The sequence below is a fragment of the Lynx rufus genome, unplaced genomic scaffold, assembly GCF_022079265.1.
Source record: "Lynx rufus isolate CCGP_SWC_20201006 ecotype Redwood Valley unplaced genomic scaffold, mLynRuf1.p SCAF_10, whole genome shotgun sequence".
NCBI classification, from domain to species: domain Eukaryota; kingdom Metazoa; phylum Chordata; class Mammalia; order Carnivora; family Felidae; genus Lynx; species Lynx rufus.
In genome coordinates, this window is record NW_025814824.1 from 307,494 (window position 1) to 322,347 (window position 14,854).

Genomic DNA, 14,854 nt, shown 5'->3' on the forward strand with positions numbered 1-14,854 from the left:
TTTGTGCAGAGGCTACGCTGTCCCTTGCTACTCTGGCCACAGAGCCAGGGCATGTCTGCCCCACTCAGGACTTTTTCCACAAGGAATCCTGGCCTGACCAGGACTTTCCCAGGGTTGCCCTGCAGTCTGGGCTTTTTCTCATCAACCTCCTGTCCTTCCTCTTCTGTGTCCACAGGTGCCAGACCCACGTGCCTGTCCATTCACCATTGCCTGGCCCTCCCTTTATCCTCCGTCTGTTCCTCCCAGTAGACTCCTGCAGCTGATTTCGTCTTGGCATCTGCTCCTTTGACACGTGGGATCTTGGGAAGAAGTGAGATTAGATGTGTAGCTCTTTTTTTTTTTTTTGGAGACAGAGACAGGAGGGCACGAGGGCACAAGTGAAGGACAGAGAGAGAGGTAGAGAGAAGCAGGGCTCACCCAAAGTGGGACTTGAACTCACAAATTGTGAGATCATGACTGAGCTTAACTGACTGAGCCACCCAGGTGTCCTAGCCCAGTGTCTTTTTTTTTTTTAACGTTTACTTTTGAGAGAGAAAGTGTGAGCGAAGGTGGGGCAGAGAGAGAGAGACAAGGACAAAGGATCCGAAGCAGGCTCTGTACTGACAGCAGAAAGCCTGATGCAGGGCTCGAACTCACAAACTGTGAGATCTTGACCTGAGCTGAAGTCGGGCGCTTAACTGACTGAGCCACCCAGGTGCCCGCTGTCTTAACAAAGAAGTCGCTACTAAGTTTTTGTGTTCCTTAAAGATTACAAATTTGAAGTTTTATTCAACTATGGGAGAATGAATTACTTCTAAAACATTTATTATCTGAGAGAAAATTTGTTTATTGTTCTGATTTACTGAAACTTAAAATATACCATCAAATTACCCAGGAAAATCCAGGTAGCAGAAATACTTAACACATTCCTTCCGGAGGTCTCAAACAAGTTCTGAAAGGCCACAGAATGATATGTATAGACTACGCCAATAGACCCCTTCTATAAGCGCAGAAGCGAGCTCTGTGGTGTGGAGGTGACACCCCCCCCAGCATGACTGCGAAGGTGCCCAAGGCCAAGTGTGAGCATTACCGGACGTTCCAAGTCACCTGATGGATCGACCCCAGTTCAGTTTCAGACCAGACGCAGCACATGACGTATGCACCTGGAGGGATACGCTCAGTGTGTGTGTGCAGGGGACAGCCATGTGGTGGGGGGAGGCTGACTCAGCCACATCGATAAGGAAGGTCAGATGTCTGCCGTTGTCGGTAACACAGAAACATACACAGTCTTCATGTTCAAAGTCTTCATGGGGATTTCTTCTGTAATTTCTAGAATGGAAAGAAGATTTAAATAAAATAAGTTTTCTACCTATTCTGTATGAATATTTTAAAAACGCTGACTGCTTGTGTGAAGAAATCTGGCCTCACCCTCAGAGGTCTGACCTCTGTCCCAGCTCCTGAGGGAACCTCTGAGCCCTTGGAACTTCCTGAGCGACAGGAGTGTTTTGTTAATTCTGGGGGGCCCTGAACACACCTGATAGTTTCTGCTAATAAGGTGACTCAGGGCGGAGCCAGCCGTACCAGAAAGACCAGCCACACGATTTAGGTCACGTGGTATCACCTGAGACAGAGCAGCCACGTGGGCAACAAACCCGTGAGGCCCATGTAATGAAGCCTCACTATAAATCTGGCCCCGGGTTTGGGGAGCTTCCCTGGTGGTAATCCACTGTCACGCATTGGGGCCTGGAGGAGGTCACACTGCTCACGGCCCCTTTGGGAGAGGGCAACCAGAAGCCCCATGTCTGGAAACCTCCCAGATTAGGCACTCTGTACTTCTTCCTTTGCCTGGTTCTAGCTTTTATTCTCTTCCTACATCAAATGTGGTTCTACGTGCAATAGGTGCCAGTGAGTTCTGTGAGTCCTGCTAGCAAATTATCAAGGCCAAGGGTGATTTTGGGAAATCCTCTGAACTTACAATTGGTGGCAGAAGTGACAGTGGTCTCGTGTGGCCTTTTCCAGAGTTTGTCGAAGGCCCCAGACTCCCCACAGCTGGGGTGAGAAGTCTTGGGCGGACCTTCTGGGGGACTCCCTCAACCTAACCAGCCTGGCACACCAGCCCAGACGTGTGCACACCCTGACCCAAACAGGTATTTCCTACGACCACAGAGAAGGCTTAGAAGCCATGCCTAGCTGGACCCAGATTCATGGTCTCTAAATATTAACAGAGGGGGAACTGCTGTGTCCAGGTCTGGGGAAGTATAAGGGTGCGATAAGCCCCTAACATCTTTCAAAGCCAGAACACAGTTACCAGAGACTGAAGGCTGATGTCAAGGAATATAGGAGCCAATATAGCCAAAGACAAAAACTCTGAGTATCTAAAAGTATAAAACAAATGTAACTGATAAAAACACACTGAATAGATAAAAGCCCAGAGAGAGAGAGAGAGAGAGAGAGAGAGAGAGAGAGAGAGAGAGAGAGAGAGAGAAGAGAGAGAGTAAAGAAACACTAGAAACGCTCTTTGCCCCCTGGGGTGCATTTTGCTTCTAGCAGATCTGGATTCAAAGGGTAGGACCACCTTTCTCTGCCAGGACAAGCAGGGATTCTGGAAATTACCCTCGGAGCTGCCTCCTTTATAGACAGATCATGACAGGACCTGGAAAGGACAGTGAGCACCTAGTGGAACAAGCAGGAAGCCATCCGTGAGTTTCTAAAACTGTAAGGCATCCCGTGATCCTTCTAATTTACTGAATTATTACTACTTTATGAAAAATGATTTCGAGAGGAACAGCACAATGAAATGTGGCTGGGGATACAGGATGGGCAGAGACACTGGGCTGGAAAGAGCCCCAGGCTTCTCAGTGGTCTTGGGTCACTCAGCCTTCAAGGTCTCTTGAGTTTGGTGTGGCCACCAGCCTCATGGCACAGGGAGGAGGCAGTGGGGGCACAGGCGAGGCCCACCCTGTCAGAGGTGGTAATGTCAGGGCCTGATTCACACAAATGTGCTTCTGCCCTGGTTGCGTGGGCCAGGTGCCTGCACCTGCACCGAACCAGAGACAATGACACCTTGTCACGTGTATGGCTCGGCTGCACTTGGTGGCCTGCAGATGCGGGGACGAGGAAGTTTCACCCATGCTGAACAGACCAGGAAGCTGGCCTTTCCCACCAAACCACATATGAGAGCCGTGAAAGGAGCTGCTGATGGCTGGGCAGCCTGTAAATGTCACCGTGGGGGCTCTGAATGTGGACATCGTCGTGGGAGGAGACCCCGCCAGTGGAGACGAACAGGCTGAGGCACTGATGTGAGGGGCACGGCTGTGCCTGGTTACAGACAGGAGCAGCTGCAAGAGAGGCTTTAATTTCTAACGATGTAGCAGAAAATTTGAAAGTGTAACATAAAACATTAATTAAAAAAAAAGTAGCCAAGCAAGGGAAGAACATGAGGGAAATCCAGAGGCCAAAAATCATGGATCCCAAGAGGTACCTGAACATTAAGGTTTCCTGGAGGTCCTGGTGACCTACAGCTTTCGGCACTAAATGGCTACCGAAGTGAAACAAAAAAAAAGCCTGGGGTGTGCACAGACTGGGAAGTTCAGGAACCCTAGGCCCCCCCAAAACCTGGGGCCAGAATCAGGAACCCACGGCAGCAGATACTTCACCACCCAGAAGACGGTTAAGAGAATGTAGTGGGTTTAAAAACGGGCCTTCCAAAAGATATGCCCATGTTCCAGTTTCTGGAAATTGTGGAACATACAAGAGTAGGAGGCACCTTGGCCACAGAGGCAGAGGTCAGAGTGATGGGGTCACAATCAAGGACACCTGAAACCAGCAGAAGCTGGGGAGGCAAAGACCAGACTGTCCCATGGAGCCTCCTGAGACGCAGCGCTGCGGACATCCCGACTTCAGGAGGGTGGGGACGGACACAGCACGTTCCCATGAGACTCTGGCCCTCATGCACGACTGGGGCCCCAAGTAATGGAGTTTAGATGGGCCTGGGCTGACAGCGTCCCCTAAGATCTAGAGAAACGCTTCCTTACACGGAACTTCCTCAGAAACATCACAAACAGAACCAACGTTGTTAGAACTCTAGAAACAACCAAACGTTGACTACAACCACATGAATGCTGGATCAAGAAAAAGGCAACCTGCAAGCACAGGCAGACCTGTGCTGTCACACTTGTGCTTGGCGCCCTGCCCCCACTGGCTGGCGGTGCACTTGAACACAGCAGCCCAAGGTCCCATGGTCCCAGGAGGAACAGAGCAGGTTGTTTGTCCGAACCTGATTAGGAGGCACCTCCAGGGCTCCCAGAAGGTGCCTGTCTCTGGTTTGTCTGACCTGGAGCTCACCCAGGGTGGAAAAGCATAAGCATCGCTTTTAAACACTCAGGCAAACAAAATCCCCACAGCTGCCGGGGGCCCAAGACTGTGGCTGCAGGACACAACAGAGGGCTCAACACCGGGGAGGAGAGTCGAGGACAGCATGCCCTTGGACAACGAGTACCGCATAACTTAGCCAGCCACATGCATGCCCAGGCCGGGATGCATGCCCAGATAAGTCCGGAAAAGACCCCAAGCTTTCAATTCTTAAAGAAAGAAAAGCTTTTCTGCTCAAATCTGGCTGACGAGGGAGTGAAGGCTGAGGCAGAACAGTGAGTAGCCTGGCTGTGCTGGGAAGTGGCTTCAAAAATCGAGGAGCAGCCTGGGGGGCTCAGCCAATTGGGTGTGCGACTCTCGGTTTCAGCTCAAGTCATGATCTCACGGGTGGTGGGCTTGAGCCCTGCACCGGGCTCTGTGCTGATGGTGCAGAGCCTGCTTGGGATTCTCTCTCTCCGCCCCTCCCCCACTTGTGTGCGCTGTCTCTCAAAAACAAACATTAAAAAACACCACTCTCAACAAAAGAAGAACAGAAGTGAAGGAAGTGTAGCCAGTGCTGCACCATCTGTGTACACGTGTCCTCACCATCTGTCTGAGCCTCATTCAGAAACAACTTGAGCTTCCTGCTGCGAAGGCCAAACACCTTGGCTGCTTCATACAGGAGGCCCTGGTGGGTGAGTCCGTTCTGCCCAGGGGGGTTTTCCAGCAGGAGCGTGCCCACGGTTCCCTTCACACACTCTATGGAAGAAACGAGTACTGGGTGAGTTCCTGAGAACCAACCCCCCCCCCCCACCCCCCCGGCTGCTGAACCCTGTGCAGAGCAGAGGCTCCAAGAGCCAGCGGTGTCCTGGGGGGAGGCATCCAGTGTGTAGGCAGCCCACACCGCCTCCCAGAGGGAAAGGAAACGCCCTTGGACATAAAAATCCGTAGTTGGGGAAGGGACACTCTGGAAACAAATGTGCACAATGGGGGCCCCAAAATATCAAGGAAAAATAAGCATCCATCCAGTCTGCAGACCAATGCATGAACAACAGTTTTCAGAACACTTCCCAGGAAAAGAAAAAATTTAAGAGCCTTAGTACTTAATTCTGCTTCATGTAGCTGCGATGTTGACCTACCAGTTTACCTTATCTGCTGACCAAGCTGGCTGTAGGTGTTTCCACATAACACAGAGACACAAGCCTGAGTGTGCCCCCCGGAGCAGCATGGGGCGCACGCTACACAGCACCACGTGAGATATGGCAAGTGGAAGGAACCCTGACGCCCAGCGCCCCCGACCCGCCTCCCCAGGGGTTCGCGGCTGGGGAGGCTTACCTTGCGGGCCTGAGTTCAGGAGCTGCAGGTTGATGTAGCGGCAGAGGGCGGAGCCGGGGCCGTCCACCACGGCGGGAGCAGAGCCTGCTGCCACGCGGAGTGTTTTTCCACTAAGACTCAGTAAGTCAGTTTGGTTTCGTATTTCTAAAAATAACAAAAATAGAGACAACAAGTTATTCTTTCAGGGGTACACAGTTCAGAGCTGAAGTCATTCACCTTTTCCTACTTAATTATTCAACTATCCTATATCTTTGCAGTGATGTTTCCACTTAACCTTGCTTTATCAAAGGACCTTGCCTTCTCTATAAAATCAGGAGTAAATGACATGCAAACAGTAAGAAATCTTAACGTTGCAAGTTAAATGGCATACAGTAATAACTTAAAAATATAAGGCAAAATCGTTTTTTTCCCTTTTGGTATTTTTTGTTACAGCTCTTCTTAAAATGTTCTACATCAGGGGCGCCTGGGTGGCGCAGTCGGTTAAGCGTCCGACTTCAGCCAGGTCACGATCTCACGGTCCGTGAGTTCGAGCCCCGCGTCGGGCTCTGGGCTGATGGCTCGGAGCCTGGAGCCTGTTTCCGATTCTGTGTCTCCCTCTCTCTCTGCCCCTCCCCCGTTCATGCTCTGTCTCTCTCTGTCCCAAAAATAAATAAACGTTGAAAAAAAAAAAATTAAAAAAAAAAAAAAAATGTTCTACATCAGAATCCTAAACTTCACTGTGAAAAGAAGCCTTATGTTAAAAATGCTAATTATAGTCAGAAGAAAAAGTATTTGACTCATGGACATATGTGAAAAATAGCAAGACACACAGAACACAGAGATTTCCCCTAAAATTAAACAGTGTTTAGGGCTGGAAACACAGCTGGACAGTGCTGGAGGCCATGACTGGTGACGGGTGAACGTGGTGTGTGGGAAAGCGGCGGGGGCAAGTCCTCGATGGGCATGTCCAGCCCCACCTGCAGTCTGCATGGCCTCCACTCTAGACCCACACTTGTGGCTCCCATGACTCCCCGGGACCGGGGACAGAGGATGAGGGCATCTGATATTGTGAACCTGCCCCGGTCCCTGCCAAGCGGGTGGCGCACGCACAGCAGGACCTCGCTGAGGTCCCGACTGATGAGGCCCGCCAGTCCCCTCGGCTGGCCATCCAGATCTCCTCTTTTAGGCCATTTACAAGTCCTGAGAAAGAGCATCCCGACTCTTACGGAGTCTCCGGTGGTTGCTGCTGCGACTCGCAACAGAAGCCTCTGTCTCCTGTCCTAGAGCTGAGACGCCAAGGTGTCCCGAGGGCCCTGCTCCCTCTGAAGCTTGCAGGTGTCTCCCCATCCTCGCCCAGCTCCTGGAGGCTCTCGGCCAGCTGAGCTGTGCTGTTTCTTGGCTTGCAGTTCTCCAAGTCCAGCTCTGCCTGCATCTTCCCTCGCTCTGTCCCGTGTGCTCCCGGGGCTCACACGCCCTCTCATGGGGACACTGCTAGTATCTAAGCACACTGGCAACAACCCTATTTCCAAAGGTCACGTTCGGGGCATGCAGGGTAAGAACTTCAACACGTCTCCTTTTAGGTTTGTATTATTGAGAATCTGGGTCTAGCAAGACACAGACACCACACTTAATAAAGTCCATGTACAGCACAGACCTCTGAAGCCCAGACCCCAGCCTGTGGCCGATGGGGAGCAGGCAGGATGGGAGGTTCCGTCTGCCGAGGGGCCCTTGGTCGACTCAGACTCGGGGGGAAGGCACGGCTGTGGAGCAGAACCGATACCAAACACCCACCTCGGGTCAGAGGAGTTTCCACATACCTGTTTCACCATGGAGGACAGCCAGCTCTGTATTTTTTACACCAAAAATGCTAGTAATGACACTCTTCAGCTTTAAAAGGTCCAGCCTGTTGTCGCCTTTTGGATTTTCCAGAAGCAATACTCCACCTAAAGAACCACAAATACAAGTAAAACTGAAGGAAAAGAATAGTTAAATTTGAATGAAAAGTCCAGGAAAACACGTCATCTGTAGATCATTTCCAGTGAACGTCTGCTCGTGTGTTTTCCCATCTTCCAGCTGGATCTCTTTAAACCATGAGAGGACTGCTTCCCCTCTGGGCACACTGCAGGTGGAGGTGGTCTGCAAGGGTCCACTGCTGTAGCTCAGGTTTGTTACCCTCTCACAGGATCTCTCACAAAGCAGAATTCTGAATTCTGAGGAAGCTCAATTTCTCAATTTTTTTCCTTTTATGGATTGGACTTTTGGTGTCACTTCTATGAACTCTTTACCTTGTCCTGAATTCTCAAGATTTTCTCCTACTGGTTTTTACGTTTATGCCCATGCTCCATTCTCAGTTGGTCTGTATGCGCTGTGGGCGCAGGTCCAGGCCTCCGTCTGCCTTGGTGCCACATGTAGAAAAGATGCCTCAATGAACTGCTTTTGCTCCTTTCTCAAAAATCCTCTGGCCCCCATGTGTGGGTGTACTTCTGGTCTCCCATCTGGGACATGGATCAGTGTCTCCGCTATGCTCTCACCACATGGTCTTCAGGTAAGTCTTGAAATGGGGTAGAGTGATTCCTTTTATGCTATTCACAGTCTGTAAAATTGTATTAGCTATTTATTTCCTTTCTCTTTCCAGGTAGGTTTTATAATTTTGTCTACCAAAAAACACTGCTGAGGTTTGACAGGAATTCAGTTAAACATGTGTATTAATTTGGGGAGAACTGATGGGTTTACCATATCGAATGTTCCAATCTGCGAACATGACACATCTCTCTGTTTTCATCAGTAATTTGTAGATTTGGGCATATAAGTCCTGTACGTGTTTTATTAGATTTCCACTCAAGTCTCTCTTTTTTGAGAGACTGTAAATGGTACTACACTTTAAAATTCATTCTCCATGTGTTCATTGTTAGTGTACAAAAATTAAATTGATTTTTGTTATGTTTGTCATATCTTGTGAATGTGATGAATTTTATTTTTTATAAGCAATATAATTTTATTCAATTACCCAGAAACAAAATGCACCAATTAATATACAAACCCAAAAGGCATATACAACACCAAAAATACTTTAAAATAATAAATTTAAAGATCACTTGTAGTTTTTTTCTTGCAATGTGAGTGCTTTCAGCCAGAGAGTAAAGGACACACCATAGCACATCATGTGAAGGCTGGTGGTGGTAAAGGTGCCGGGAAAAAACACTCTTGCTGGAGTTGGGAGCTTTTCTTCTCAGTTGTTCGGCCACTCGGCCCAAAAAGGGGCAGCACTGGGAGTGGCCCCATATGTCTGGTCACTGCTCATTCCATTGCTCCCTGGGACTGAAAGCAACACAGAACCCTGGCCTTGTTGACATCACAACGCACATCTGCTGCCTGTCTGACCACCTCCTTCCACAGGAATCACAGACGGTCTCCACTGAGTGAGCCAGAATGTCGGCAGCAATGGACCAGCTACGTGCCACACATCACAGAACTTGAATAGCAGTTTGGGGGCCATCATCACAGGCCCAAAAGTACACATGGCCATCCTGGCACTAGCTGGTGATGGTGCTGATGGGCGAACCAGGACACATATCAATCTGTAGACTACTTGGGATTTTCTATGTAGACAGTCATGTTCTCTTCATCTCAGGTCAGTTTTATTTCTTCCCTTCTGATCTGTAGCCTTTTCTTGCCAACTTCCTGTGCAATGCTGAGTAAGAGCAGTGAGAACGGGTATCCTGATCTTGGATAAAAAACATTCAGTCTCTTCCCTTTAAGTGTAATGTTACCTGCAGGTTTATTCATACATGCCCATTACCAAGTTGATGGAGTTCTATTTTTCTCACAGTTTTTTTTTTTTTTTTTTTTTTTTTCCGGAAGAACTTTATATTCATGAGAAGTATCAGTCTACAGTTTTTTTGTTTTTTGTTTTTTTTTTTTTGGTGTGTCTATATCTGGTCTTAATGTCAATACTACTTTAATAAAGTGAGTTGGTGTTTCTTCTTTTATTTTCTGGAAGAATCCATAGAATTGGTGTTAGTTTTTTCAAGTCTGAATTCTCTAGAAAAAGCATTTGGGTCTGATTTCTTTTTTTTAAAAGAAAATTTCTTTTTTTCTCCTCAGACACCCTTCCTCTCTTTTCTAAGACAAACTTACTATGAACTTTGTTTCTCAAGCCCATTTTTACCTATAAACAATGAGTGGTGACGTATAGTTGACATGCGATATTCTTAGCTTCAGGTACACATCACAGAGAATTATTATTTTTTTTTTTTAACAATGTGTAGACTGATTGATGTATTTTTTAAGTAATCTCTACACTCAATGTGGGGCTCAAACTCACAACCCTGAGAAAGAGTTGCATGCCCTAATGACTAAGCTAGCCAGGTGCCCTGTTATGAAATGATCCCTACACAGTTATCACAACATTACCAACTGTACCTCAAAACCTTGGGACTCAGGGATCTTAACAACTGCAAGTCTGTATCTCCTAACCCCCTTCAACGACTCCACATGTCCCCTAGCCCCTCTTAATGGTAACCAAGCGTGATTCTGGCAACAGTGAGTCTGTTTCTGTTCTACTTTATTGGCTTGGTTGCTTTCTTTTTACATTTAACATATAAGTAAATTCATACAGAATGCTACCCCATTGTATAACTGTGAAACTTGCTTATTTCATTAAAAATATTTTTGGGGGGTGCCTGGGTGGCTCAGTCAGTTAAGCTACTGACTTCTGCTCAGGTCATGATCTCACGGTTCATGAGTTCAAGCCCTGTGTCGGGCTCTGTGCTGACAGCTCAGAGCCTGGAGCCTGCTTCTGAGTCTGTGTCTCCCTCTCTCTCTCTGCCCCTTTCCCACTCACACTTGTCTCTGTCTTGCAAAAATAAATGTTAAAAAAATTAAAAAATATATTTTTGGGATAATAGAAAAGTTTATAGATATATTTCATTACTTTTAATTGGTATATAGTATTCCACTTTCTGATGTACATCTGCATTGTCCAAACACTCTCAGTGATGGTCTTAGACTCAACTAGACAATCAAACTTTCTTGAGAGTTAAAAATAATTTTTTTTAAATGTTTTATTTTTCAGAGAGGAGACACACACACACACACACACACACACACACACACACACACACACAATGTGAGTGGGGGAGGGGTAGAGAGAGAGGGAGCCACAGAATCTGAAGAAGGCTCCAGGCTCTGAGCTGGCAGCACAGAGCCCCATGTGGGGGCTTGAACTCGTGAACTGTGAGATCATGACCTGAGCTGAAGTCGGATAATTAACTGACTTAGCCACCCAGGTCCCTGAAACATTTTTTTTGTTGTGAGTCTTTAGAGATACAAATTACCTGCAGTCACATATTTTGAAATGTTGTATTTTCCCTTTCACTCAGTTTTATGTGTTTTTTTCCCTTGACACATTTTTTCCAAATTATGGATTATTTTAAAAAACGTTGTTTAGTTTTCAGTGTGTGGAGATTTTGCTTTCACCTCCCTGTTACTGATTTACCGTTTGATTGCCCATGGTCAGAGAACATACTCTATACAATTTCAATCCTGAAATGTGTTGAGGTCTGTTTTCTGGCCCACACCATGGTCCATCCCATAGTAAATGTCCTCTAGGAGTCTGAGCAGGACATGCATTCCACTGCTGTTGGGTGAGCTGTTCCATTAATGCTGATTAGATTCTGGTTTTCTGTCTAGCGGTTCTATCATTTGTTGAAAGAGGTATATATTCAATTTTCAAACTGTAACTATGAATTTTCTCATCCTCCTTTAAGGCCTATCAGTTTTCTTTCTTGTGATGTGCAGCTCTACTGGGTGCGTCCACATTTGGGATCATTATGTTTTCCCTGTGGATTGACATCTGTATCATTATTTATGTCACCGGTGACTTTCTTTGCTATGAAGTCAACTTTGTTGAAATGACCACTGACGTTTTTGCTTTCTTTGATTAACGTCTGTGTGGCAGATCTTTTTTTATCCTTTTACTTTCAACTTACTTATATTGTTATATTTGAATACTTCCTTACATACAGCACATAGCTGGTAGTTTTTTATAAGTCTGCAAATTTCTATTAACTGGTCTATTTAGAACTATTTACATTTAGTGTAATTATTATTATTATTTTTAAAGTTTATTTCTTTGAGACAGTGTGTGGGGGAAGCGCAGAGAGAGTGGGGGAGAGAGAGAGAGAAACCCAAGCAGGCTCTGTGCTGTCAGTGCAGAGCCTAGAGTGAGGCTCGATCTTACAAACTCTGAGATCATGACCTGAGCTGAAGTCAGATGCTTAACCAACTAAGACACCCAGGTGACCCTTTATTATTTTTCAAAGTAAACTCTATGCCCAATGCAGGGCTTGAACTCACGACCTGGAGATTGAGAGTCACATGCTTCGTCGACTAAGCCAGCCAGTGCCCTGTCACTTCCCACCCCCTCCATTTAGTGTAATTATTGATGTTAGCTTAAGCCCTTCGTTTTAATTTTCTGCTTTCCACTTGTTCTTTTTTTTTCTAAGCTTCCTGTGGGTTATACGAACACATTCTAGAATTCCATTTTTATTTCTGTCGTGTTTTTGTATGTGTCTCTAGGAATAGGCTTTTTCAGTGGTTGCACCAGGCAGTATCTCATGTACACACAAATGCTGCACCACTAGTGTCAGTGTATGACCAGCTTGAGGGAAACACAGGAATCTGACCTCCCTTTCTATCAGTCTGCTCTTCCCTACTTTTAATTCTCTTAAATATTCTTGTGTATACACTGAGAGGTCAGTTTTGTTATAGCCATCAAATAATTTAGAAAAATCAAGGAGGAAAGTTTGTTGAATTTATCTATATTTTGACTCTTTCTATTGTTCTTTCTTCTCTCCTGATGTCCCTACATTTCTTGTCATTTTCTTTCTGTTTTAAGAATTTCCTCTACTTATTCTTTTAGGATAGATCATGCTAGCAACAAATTCTTTTAGCTTCCCTTCACTTGGGAATGTCTTGATTTTCCCTTCACCTTGAAAGATATTTTGCCTGACCCAGAATTCAGGTTTCTCTCAGTTTCTTGAATCTGTAGGTGTACATGTTGTGCCAAATTTAAGAAGTTTTCAGCCATTATTTCTTTGAATACTTTTCCACTGCTGTCCTTCCTTCTCACTCTCCCGGAATTCAGGGGGAGAATATTAAACTTGTATTAATATCCCATAGATCTTTCAGACTATCCATTTTTTTTCAGATTAAAAAAACCTTTCTTTTGTTCAGAATGCGCAATGTCTGTTGTTCTATCTTCCAGTTCACAGATTCTTTCCCGTCCCTTCTATTCTGTCATTGAACCCATCCACCGTGTTTTGTATTTTAGTCTTGTATTTATCAGTTTTAAAATTTTCACTTGTTCCTAGAGTGTTCAGGGCTGCTTTACACTTTGTCAGATAATTTTTACCATTTCTGTCATCTTGGTGGTTCACATGTGTCTTTTTTCATTCAGCTTAAGATCTTCCTGGTAATTGACATGATGACTAATTTTCAATGAAAACTTGGATGTGTGAGGTATTAAGACTGGTTCTTATTTAAATCTTCTATTTTAGCTTGCTTTGCCTGACATCACACTGGCAGGAAAAGGGGCACTGCTTTGCTCCTGCCTGGTGGGAGGAGAAGCTAGGCGCCTAGTTCAGCCTCCACTGCCACAAAGGTCAGGACTCCTCAGTACTACAGGGGTGGAGAGCATGAGGAGAGAGTTCCCGCCCAAAGATATCTTCTTGGCCTTTAAGAGTATGAGTGCTTCCTCACTGCTCTCCATGCAGCCTTCACGGACCCCCTTGCAGGATGGTGGGAGTACATAGCCTCATTAGCCCTGGGTGGTAGTGAGGGAATGGACGCCTTGGTACTGCCCAGTGGTCTCAGTGATAGTACCGGGCAGAGGGGCTTATTGCTGCCCAGGGAGGATGAAAAAGTCTCAGCTCAGTGTTTGGGCTTCTGACACCATGGTGGCGACAGGACCTTGAGGATCCTCAGCCTGGCAAAGGTCTAAGCTCCTCACTTGGTCTTTGTGCTATTGAGTGTTAGTGGGGCCATAGTTTTTTCTGTTGTGTTTGGCTGCAGTAGAGAAGAAGTCTAGAAGTTTTCTGTCTTGCTAGGCTACACCCCTCCTGGTCCTCTGTTTACAAAAAGCAGCATTTGTTGGGACGTTTTGTCTGCACTTGGCATTTCCAGTTGCCAACTTCTTCAGCTCCAAGTCTGGGATACGTGAGGCAAAAAGAAACACCAGGGAACTCTCCATAGTTTGTTGGCCTCAAGGTCCCTCATCGGTCTGCATCTTCTGACGTATCACACCCAGGGTATTTGGTGGTACTTTGTGGGAAGAATAGGGAAAAGTATGCCTACTCTACTTCCTGGAAGTACAAGTCTGACCGTTTACCTCTGTGGATTCATTTTGATGGCAATTAGAGAAAGTTATATGATGTTCCTAGTTCTCTTAGAACAGCTTTAAAGACATTCACAGGTTTAGGGGTACCTGGGTAGCTCAGTCAGTTAAGTGTCTGACTTTGGCTCAGGTCATGATCTCACAGTTTGTGGGTTCAAGCCCCATGTCGGGCTCTGTGCTGACAGCTCAGAGCCTGGAGCTTCGGATTCTGTGTCTCCCTCTCTCCCTGCCCCTCCCCGCTCCTCTCACAAATAAATATTAAAAAAAAAAAAAAGAAAACATTCATAGGATTAGCTAAAAAATAAAGTACAAACCACAGGATTCATTTATTCTTACCTTGCTCTCTGCCATTTGTACAAATGTTAAGATTGACATATGCACAAGCAGGCCCAGGCGGGGATGATCCTCTGGTGAGTGTAATTTCCAGGTCAGATCCCTTTAACTGAGCACATGAGAGTATGTGACTGAGTAACTGCAGCACCGACCACAGTGTCACCAACTAACACAGCAACTGCTCCTCACGCCAAGAGCTCTGCACAATTCTGACAGCATACTCAATCCCACCACTAAAATAGTCAAAAGCTACCGCTTTTCCCTTCATGTTTCTCTCTTTTCACCTTGTTCTCTTAAAAATATACAAAACAAAAATGAAACTATCTTGTAACTTGATCCACTGAAACAACAGTGACATCCAGCCCAGCCTGTCCCCTATAAAGGAGGAATGAGACAGGGACAAATGACTGAATACATAACTGACACAAAAAGGAACTCCTTCCTCTTCCATTAATCACCTATTTCTTAATTATGGCCAATATC

At 46.1% G+C, this 14,854-nt stretch overlaps 1 protein-coding gene across 7 annotated transcripts in view; it reads right to left on the reverse strand.

Moving 5' to 3' along the window:
- Positions 1–686: 686 nt before the first annotated feature.
- The window catches only part of IARS1 (isoleucyl-tRNA synthetase 1), a 67,544-nt gene continuing 53,376 nt past the window's right edge, over positions 687–14,854 (reverse strand). For all 7 annotated transcript variants that reach the window (XM_047100459.1, XM_047100456.1, XM_047100462.1 and 4 more), the window contains 5 exons: positions 14,375–14,480; positions 7,461–7,586; positions 5,665–5,808; positions 4,936–5,088; positions 687–1,308 (listed from right to left, as the gene is read on the reverse strand). In XM_047100459.1, the coding sequence (XP_046956415.1) occupies positions 1,226–1,308; positions 4,936–5,088; positions 5,665–5,808; positions 7,461–7,586; positions 14,375–14,480 (612 nt within the window). In that variant the 3' untranslated portion in view covers positions 687–1,225. The remainder of the gene's footprint in view (positions 1,309–4,935; positions 5,089–5,664; positions 5,809–7,460; positions 7,587–14,374; positions 14,481–14,854) is intronic.